The following is a 9,593-nucleotide window of genomic DNA, read 5'->3' as shown; positions in this document are numbered from 1 at the left end:
AAGATTTCTGTTATTTGTCATCTATATTTGTTTGATCAGCTTCCCATTCAGAATAGCTGCTTTGGCTTCGTGAAGGTTAAGTACCACAACATAACTATAGCTACTGCTACGATTTTTGCTGCTGCTACTATTATTACTGCTGCTGCTGCTCCAGTACTTGTCAGCTGGTCGTAGCAATGTAGTGTGCTCGAAGCCTGATGCCTGCTATATTTCTCACAGCTTTGGGGCTTTGTTACACCTAGTCTACTTACATAAGTCATTAATTGGTAGGAATTTATTCCTTTCTGTGTGGCTGTCCAATTCCATGGCTTCCGTTTTCATCAGAATGCCTCTTTTGCTTTCATGTTAAAATGCCCATTCAAAACAATTTTGCTCTTTTTCTCAATTACCCCAATTACCTGGATGTCATCTAGTCTCACCCTTTGAGCACATGAAGTGGTCCTCTACCAAATCAGACCATTGGTAAATCTTATTTAGTATGTTTCTTCTGGTTGGGAGTGGATCTTCAGAGTCTCGGGCTGAGAAACATCTTTCCAGCATGTGCCACCTGAAATTCTTTAACAGGAGATGCCAGGGATTGAACCAAGGACTCTCTGCATGCAAAGCATGCACTGTACTTCTGATCCATGGTTCCTCCAATAAGGTAGTGGTCTTCACCTAACAGATGTGTACCTCTAGCTAATTCATGACATACAAAAGTTAAAAAAGCATTGCTCTCTCCCAACAATAGCAAAGCAGTGATGAGTAAAACAGTATCTATTGAATTCTGTGCACCTTTCAGATGTTTAAACATATGGATTTGTTGGGGGGAAAGGTAGCAACCTTATAATCACCACTCTTAAAAAGTCTGCTTAAGGTCCAGATACATTCTATTTTTGATTGTGCATCTGGAATCTCTGCAAATGGTGGTCATGTAGCTGAGTGTACAAATTAATCTGGGAATGATCCACTGTCATCTCCTTCCACCAGGTCTAAAACTAGGAAGTTTATCCTGAAGGGACAAAAGGTACACTGTGGGTGGGAGAGATCAATGCAGAACATCCATAACTGACAAACATTTCAACCTTAACGCCTTTGCAGTCATTGGCCACAACACTGGAAGGTGATGACTGGCTTTTTTCTTACTAATCAAATAGAATCCTTCCTGACTACAGGGGTGTAAACTACAAGGGGGCAGTGGGTCTCACCTCCTCCCCCAGATTTCCCATAGGGGCAATGCCCCCCAGGCTGCCAGGAAGCATCATGAAGCTGCTTAGGCTTAAACTATGCAGTCTCACGCTCTGCACTCTCATAGAGGCTGCCAACCCTGCGTTCTTTCTCTGGGACTTTGGGACATTTCTTGCCACAAAGGAACACCTCTCCACTGCCTTATTTCACACACACCCCTTGGGATCTTTGGAAGTTCTGTCTAAAGCCCCTACTTTCATCCTGTGGATCATCAAAGCAGACAATGTACTAGAAGTTAATGTGATTTTGGTGTCCTGGGACTTGCAGCTTTAGCAAAAAAGAAATGGAGGGGATGGGAATATTTTTGTCTTTAGCTTTCCACTCCATCTGCTTCTCCTATCTGTTTTGCCCTTCTCTCCCCTGCCCACGAAATGGCCAGCAATCTGAAATGGGACCAATTAGTATATGCCATCTACTTGCTTGAAATATGTTATTAATGTTTTAATTATTTTATCGATGTTTTTATGAATGATATATATTGCCAGAGCCCTACATTGCATGGATTAGGCAATAGACAAATTAAATAAATAAATAAATAAGTGTGTTGGGGGGCAGAGGCCTGTGGCTTAAATACTGGAAGTTAAAGTGATTTTGGTATCCTGATACAGTTTTAGAGAAAGAGAAATGAAAGACATGGGAATAATCTTTTTTTTTTTTTTGCCTCTGTGCATCTGTACATGGGGGGGGGGGGAGATAAAGCTGGTTCACCAAATATAGAAAGTGATACAATTCTGCTGTTCCAGGCCCTACTTCAACCAAACAAATGCTTCCATAATTTCAGGTCAGAATATCTGAGAAGCCAGTCTTTACTGTGGGTTTACTGTGGATTCTGAGATGCATTTGGAGATTCATATTTGAGTATCCAATATTAGGGTTGCCAGCCTCCAGGTGGGGCCTGGGGATCTCCCGCTTTTACAACTGATCTCCAGCTGACAGAGATCAGCTCCCCTGGAGAAAATGGCTGCTTTGGAAGGGTGGTCTCCATGGCATTGTACCATGCTGAGGCCCCTCCCCTCCCTAAACCCCGCTTTCTCCTGGATCCGCCCCCAAAGTCCCCAGGTATTTTCCAACCCAGACCTGGCAACCCTATCCAGTATACAAGTGGTGTAGTTGTTAAAGTGTTGGTCTAAGATTGGGGAGACCACAGTTCAAATCCCCATTTAGCCACCAAGCACATTATGAGACCTTGGTCCGGTCACATATTATCAGCCTAACCTACTTTATTGGATGGTTGTAAGGAAAAGAGAGCTGGGAAGGAAATATTTCCTTTCATACATGAATGAAATATTTATTCAAATTGTCTCAGTGAAGGAGTTGATGACATAGTCCTCTTTCTTTGACTCTGATTGAGACTATTAAGAGTGACAAATTTTTTTTTTAAATCACGTGATTAATTGTTGATGGCATAAGTCAGTGGTGTCAAACTCATTTGTTATGAGAGCCGCACCTGACACAAATGTCACTTTGTTGGGTCGGGCCATGTGTGCCATAAAATGTAACGCCAGATACTGGAGACACAAACTGTATGAAGAACAGCAGCTGGTAAGCTCTGAGTTGGTGTATCTGCACTACAAGGCCCCATGAGTTGGGAGTGGGGTGCAGAGGAAAACCCACATAGGTGGACTGGAGAGGCAGCAGTGCAGCCCTGGGCAGAGATGCTCCCACGATGCTTGGCTGCTGCAGATGAGGTTGTTCTGCCATGCTGAAGCCACAATGGAATGGCTCCGCTCACTCCCCCCAGTACTCCCTCTCTTGCACCAATTGCTTGCGGGCCACATAAGAGCCCTGGATGGGCCAGTTCCAGCCCCCTGATGTTTGACATCCCTGGCATAACTGTTTTGGAAATATGAATAAATTCATATTTAAACAATTTAATATAGATTAATAAATGTGGGCCTGGACCAGATAACCCCCATCCCTGGGAGATAGAGACGCTTATGCCCCTGACTAAGTACATGGCTTTTTCACAAGTTAAAGGGCTAGAGTTTTTTGGGTTTTTTTAAATCTGAACATTTAGGAAAGGAGCTTGGAATCTGAGACCTTTCTATGAATACTGCCCAGCCTTATTCACAATCATTTCAGCATTGTTGGAATGGTTGAGAGCTTAGTAATTAGTAGTAATACAAACCAAGGGAACTGAACAGCTTTTTGGAGTAGACTGACATTGCTTAGGGGGTACAGTGACATGAGGACTGGGAAGTTCAGAATGGGTACTGTAACAGAGGTTAAAAAATATGTTGTAGAGGTTTCATAAAATACATTTGTTGGAGAATTTCACCGTTTCTCATCTTAAAGCTATCTTCGTATACTTGTTGAGGTAAGTTTCATCTCCGTTCTTGCATGTTTTGGTGAAGGATGATGACAGGGATGCTATTAAAGTAGGATTCACAGCAGGTCCTTCAGCTTTGTTATTAGTTGGAGTCTTTCTGACTTCACCGCCTGACTGACGGACATGCATGCTACGAATCAAACACTGACACAGCTGTCAGCTCTGCCTATCTCGCCGCAGGCTTGATGTTTGCCTTTTATTTTTAAAAGTGATACATGGGTTCATTTGTCACCTTATTAATTCCATTCTTTTCAAAGTACAAAATTAGGGATTGCATTTGAGTGTTTCTTGGTGACAGCACAGGAATGAGTTGACTAGAGCGATATACAAGAGACATCTCCTGTAGACTTGCAGAACCCTCTTTTTCAGACATTGACCCTGGAGAGTGGAGGAATTTGGGGACTGCAGTCACTTGCAAATCAGTCACTGTGAAAATGCTACTCCTGTCTTTACCTTAAGCTTGGCCTTATTGCTGAAATACCTTACGTGTGGACAGAAGTTCTACCATCACTTCTAAACTCTGGATAATTCCTTTCTTTCAACAGTTGTATGAACAAGCAGACTCGGAGTGGAGCTACCCTGCTGTACCTTGCCTGTCAGGAGGGCCATCTTCATATCGTCCAGTTCCTGGTGAAGGACTGTGCAGCTAATGTGCACTTGAGAGCACATGATGGCATGACGGTGCTGCATGCAGCTGCCAGTAGTGGCCACTATGCTGTTGTCATCTGGCTGGTAAACATGCAGTTATTTTAAATTGCAAGCAAGGTTTCTTGCCGATTGCAGGAGTATACTACTCTAAATTATTTGTCTCTTAATCTGCAATCTGAGGTAAAGTACAAAACCGTTAAATATACTTTGCATAACATATTCTATGTACATAGTTTATTTTTGAGGGGCACTTTCAAAAGATCTCTAAACGAACCATCCTGTCTGCTCCCTGAGCTGCCAGCTTCCCTGCCCAAGCCTGCCTATCCCCTGTCCCTCTAAGCAGAAAAAGGGGAAAACAAAAGGGAAGAAATGTCCTTCTGAAATATGGTGATATTGCTGGTGCACAATATTGGAAGATGTTTGGAGCATTTTCTCCGGTGTCACACCAACGAAGGCTTTCACTCAGGCTGGTCAGATTTTTCCCAGTCATGTGGCCCCGTTTCCCCAATTTTGCTCGAGTCTATGCTCCCCTTTCTCCTGCTCCCTCCCAATGACTGCGTCCAACAGGTCATAGCTTAAAAATCTCATAGAGAAATAACTACTGCCATTTTGTCTTGGGGTTATTATTTCTTTTAAAAATAATATTATTAAGAAATGCAAAAAAAAAGAAGAATGACCTATTCCAGGAGACAGCTTGATGGCCTGAGGCAGATTGTGTCAGAGTAGTTTGGTTCTGGTGCTGGAGCCTTTGATTTGTACGCCTAGTCCCAGCCACAGCTCTCTGCTGCCTGTAGTATAATATGCAGCTACCGTATGTAAGAAACAAATTCCTAAGACTGAATTTCAGCTGTGTTCCTGTTTTCCCACTCTCTGGCCACACAAAAAAAAAACCACAAAAAAAACTTTTTACCACTTTTGAGAAAAGCCAAAGAACTGGACACTCAGCATCCAAGTCAGTGGATCACGTAAGTTGAAAGCTCTTTGGTCTTTTTAGGATCAGGCTTTTCATTGTGAGAAACTTTGTTCTTCCTTTGGCTGTACCTCACTTGTGATTGATGGGTCATATGAAGACCTATTTTCACTACTTTTCCTGTACGGTGGTGGTGGGGGGGGTCAGTGCATGTTGTCTTCTAGCCTTTCCCAATGCATGAATTGGTTGAGGACACCTGATTCTGTGCCATAAAATAAATTCACCAGGCGTACATTTCAGCATACTCTGGTTTTCCTTTTGGCTACCACATGCTGAAATAATCATGAGAACAGAGCCTTCATCCATTCATCAAGACTACAAGCTAGAATTTTTGCATACCACCACAAACCTACTACAAGTGCAGAATTGCATCTTGGTCTTATGGCAGGTGATTTAGGTACTCCATCACTGAGGATGGACAAAGGTAGATGGATAGAAAGGGTTTGCTGAAAACCAGCACTTGTACAAATGTCGGCTGCAGCAGCCAGTGAATGAAAGGATAATCACTATCATTTATAGATCATGTGCAATGTTTAAAGTATTTCACATACATTATCTTGTAATCAGTGTCCCCTCTACGCAGTGTGTGTGGCGGCTGCTCATTAACACAGGAAGCCCTGCTCAGCAGCAAACTGGAGCTGCATAGGGTCTTGCATTGCCCATTGGCCATTTTAAGATTACAGCAGTTATATTCTGCTCAGGATGTGCTCTGCTCAGTAGTATGGGGGGGAAAACAGAGGGAACATTGGTTGTAATCCTTACAATAATAATGTAAAGTAGGCTACTATTATTGTCTCCTCTGCTGAGGCAAAGCTGCCTGTCTAAGGCCATCGAGACAGTTTGTGGCAAAGAAAGATTTGAGCGGGAAACCTTCCAGTTCAAAACTCGTTCTCTTAGCTGTTACATCACACCTGTTCCTGTCATACAGTCCTCACAGACAGTCCTCATGAACCATCCCTTTTCTTTTGTGTAGGCAACTTTCACTGACATCAACCTCGGAGCCCAGGACGAGGAAGGAGCCACTGCACTCCATTTTGCTGCCAGAGAAGGCCACACAACCATTGTGGACAGGCTGTTCCTTATGGGAGCTGAAGTGGTGCTAGACCACTGGGGAGGAACCCCTCTCCATGATGCAGCAGAGAATGGGCAGCTGAAGGTATGTTGTGATACCATGTAGAGACCATGAGTCTAGTGAGGAAACAAAGGGATGGTTAGAGCTCGGTTAGTGACTGCAGAAGACCACCCCTGTGGTCAGATTCTAGAGTAGGCGAAACCTAGTGATTTGAATAATCTGATCCTGTGTTCTGTGTTCATATCAATGGAATAACCATACCTGAGGTTCCAAGTAAGAAAGGGATTTTAAGAAGGACAGAGTAGACATATGTCCAGGCATATAATTGTGTCCACATATAAAAGCAATCTTGTAGGTGGAGGCTATCCCACCACACTATTCCATTGTCTTAGCATTCATTGTACAACAAGCAAGATAATGAGCTTTCTCTTTTGAAAATCCAGATATGTGTAACATGTTTCTTCAGCCCATAACATGCTTTTTTGGGGGGCGGTTGACATAATCACTGGGGGTCTCCTATTCCCCCACCTTTTGAATCGCAGCAGATGTCTGCTGGGAATCTTGCTTTTTCTGTGGTCAAACATCAAAGATGTTTCCATGGTATCGCCTTTGCTGCCTTTTAGTTAGCAAGTGAATTCTTACCTGGTGTATAGATGTAGCAGAATGGGGTGGTAGAATGTTCCTGTACCACTTCTGCTTGGAGGTGGGGAGAATCACTTTTTTTACAGCTTCCTCGTGTGAAAACTCCCTGCAAATAAGTAATTACTACATCAGAGGTTCTAGCCTAGCTTTTGGTATGCTGTGCTAATTTTTTTTTATCTTACAGAGAATTATTAATGTAGAGGAACTGATACTTGTAACTACTACAAAATGGCCTGTCTTATTTTCAGTGCTGCCAAATGCTTATCTCCCACCAAGTAGATCCTGGCATACATGATAGGGACGGTTACACTGCACGAGACCTGGCAGAATACAATGGACACCGGCAATGTGCACGTTATCTGCAAGAGGTGGAGAAGATGGTAATTGAAATACTGTTTCTCTCTCTCTCTCTCTCTCTCACACACACACACACAGAGAGAGAGAGAGAGAGAGAGAGAGAGAGAGAGAGAGAGAGAGAGAGAGAGAGAGAGAGAGAGAGAGAGAGAGAGAGAGAGAGAGAGAGAGAGAGAGAGAGAGAGAGAGAGAGAGAGAGAGAGAGAGAGAGAGAGAGAGAGAGAGAGAGAGAGAGAGAGAGAGAGAGAGAGAGTTTGTCTTGCATTGTGAGACCCTGGAAATGCAGATCAGGCTTCTACTTTGTAGGCTATCTCTGCAGATAGGATGTGAATATGAGAGAGAAGATTATCATGTCGTGAGACATGTTTGTTGTATCCCTTTTGAAAATGTAGTTTCAGCCAGAAGCATATTTAAAACAAGGTAACAATGATTTAAATCCTGTGATCCATGGGTGAAAAGACTGCAGGATCCCCCCACCCCTTTCCTCCTTCCTGGAGCCCTTTACAACCCAGGGAAAGAACAAAGTTTGAGTCCAGTGGCACCTTTAAGACCAACAAAGTTTAATTCTGGGTATAAGCTTTATTCCTGTGATCAATGGAACTCTATGATCTAATAGCCATATTATTTACTATTTATTTTATTTAATTATGCTATTCCGACAGGGGCTCAAGGAGGATTACACAAAGTTAGTTAGTACACTCAACAAAATGGGACATTCAGTAACAAGTCCATTAGGATTTTAGAGGTCTGGAAACACCAGAAGGAACTAAAGCATAGCATAAGTTTTAGCATGACACCTTAAGCAGTACAAAGATTACATAATAGGATCCTACTTACAGTAAGTTATACAGAGCAGTACCGACCACAGTCTCTAATTGTGCCTGTGAATGAGAGTGGGCGCTTTCCCTGGCCTCCTTGGGCAGGCCATTGCATAAGGTGGGAGCCACAGTGGAGAAAGCACAGATCCAGGCAGTCGTATTGATCAGATGGCTTCAGTGAAGAGGGAGGACAAAGCAAAATTACTTTTTTCACCTTCCTACTGCAGCCACCCAACTCAGAGGCCGTTGTCCACACGGGTCCCTCATCTCAAGGAACAGACTTTCTCAGGGAGGGGAAGGGAGGAAAGATCCCACTTTCCTGTGTCTTCCTCTTGCCATTCATGGGACCCTGCCCAGTACTTGCCATTGTTATTGGGTATTACAAATATGTTGCCATTCAGAAATTTGAAGTGTCGATAAAACCCACCTTTAAGACTAGATAATTTTATTAACAAAGCATAAACTTTTGCAGGCTATGGCCAATTTAAATATCAAAACAGTAACCACTGGCAACAAGCAAAACTTGAAGAGAACTGTGCGGGTCCATTAACTGCCCCCCAAGTCCCCCAAATTGTTTAAAGATTTATAATGTATTAGTTGGTTGTAATAAAAGGTGTGACATGACATAGAATCATAGAATGTTAGAGCTGGAAGGGACCTTGCAGGTCATCTCGTCCAACCCCCTGCACTCTGCACAAAAGATAGCCCTACAACATACCCGAAAGATGGTTATCCAGCCTCCTCTTGAAAACGTCCAATGAAGGAGCATCCACCACCTCCTGAGGCAGTCTGTTCCACTGCTCAACCACTCTTACAGTTAGAAAGTTTCTCCTGATATTTAGCCAGTAACAACTCCCTTGTAATTTCCATCCATTAGATCTAGGCTGATTTCGCAATAGAGCTGCCTCGATGTTGCGCCACCATTTGCCCCGATACTATTGGTCAATTTCACACCCGATGCTGCGGGGCTGCATTTGACCCGCGGCTTCGCCCAATTTCCTCCGAAGTTTCGTGATCCTCAAAAAACAGGATCACGAAACTGCGTGGGAAATCGGGCGAAGCTGTGGGTCAAAATGCAGCCCCACGGCTTCGGGTGTGAAATTGACCAATAGTATCGGGGCAAATGGTGGCGCAACATCGAGGCAGCTCTATTGCGAAATCAGCCTAGATCTAATGGATGGAAATTACAAGGGAGTTGTTACTGGCTAAATATCAGGAGAAACTTTCTAACTGTAAGTGTTGTTGAGCATCACACCCAATTCTTTCAGCCTTTCCTCATAAGACTTGGATTCCAACCCTCTCACCATTCTGGTTGCCCTTCTGGACACGCTCGAGCTTGTCAACATCCTTCCTAAAATGTAATGCCCAAAACTGGATACAGTACTCCAGGTGAGGCCTGACCATAGCAGAATAGAGTGGAACTACCACCTCCCGTGATCTGGACACAATGCTTTTGTTAATGCATCCTAAGATTGCATTAGCTTTCTTTGCAGTCACATTGCACTGCAGGCTCATGTTTAGCTTGTGATCAAT

General features: G+C 43.4%; 1 protein-coding gene across 1 annotated transcript in view; it reads left to right on the top strand.

Moving 5' to 3' along the window:
- ESPNL (espin-like) overlaps positions 1–9,593 on the top strand; it is a 40,520-nt gene that overhangs the window by 9,800 nt on the left and 21,127 nt on the right. Inside the window, exons 3-5 of the mRNA XM_015426811.1 lie at positions 4,102–4,288; positions 6,148–6,330; positions 7,137–7,282. Coding sequence (XP_015282297.1) covers positions 4,102–4,288; positions 6,148–6,330; positions 7,137–7,282 — 516 coding nt within the window. The remainder of the gene's footprint in view (positions 1–4,101; positions 4,289–6,147; positions 6,331–7,136; positions 7,283–9,593) is intronic.

Source organism: Gekko japonicus, unplaced genomic scaffold (genome assembly GCF_001447785.1).
Source record: "Gekko japonicus isolate JY-2015 unplaced genomic scaffold, Gekko_japonicus_V1.1 scaffold14, whole genome shotgun sequence".
Classification (NCBI taxonomy): domain Eukaryota; kingdom Metazoa; phylum Chordata; class Lepidosauria; order Squamata; family Gekkonidae; genus Gekko; species Gekko japonicus.
The sequence above is the reverse complement of the archived record's forward strand: the minus strand, read 5'-3'. Positions and strand labels throughout refer to the sequence as shown.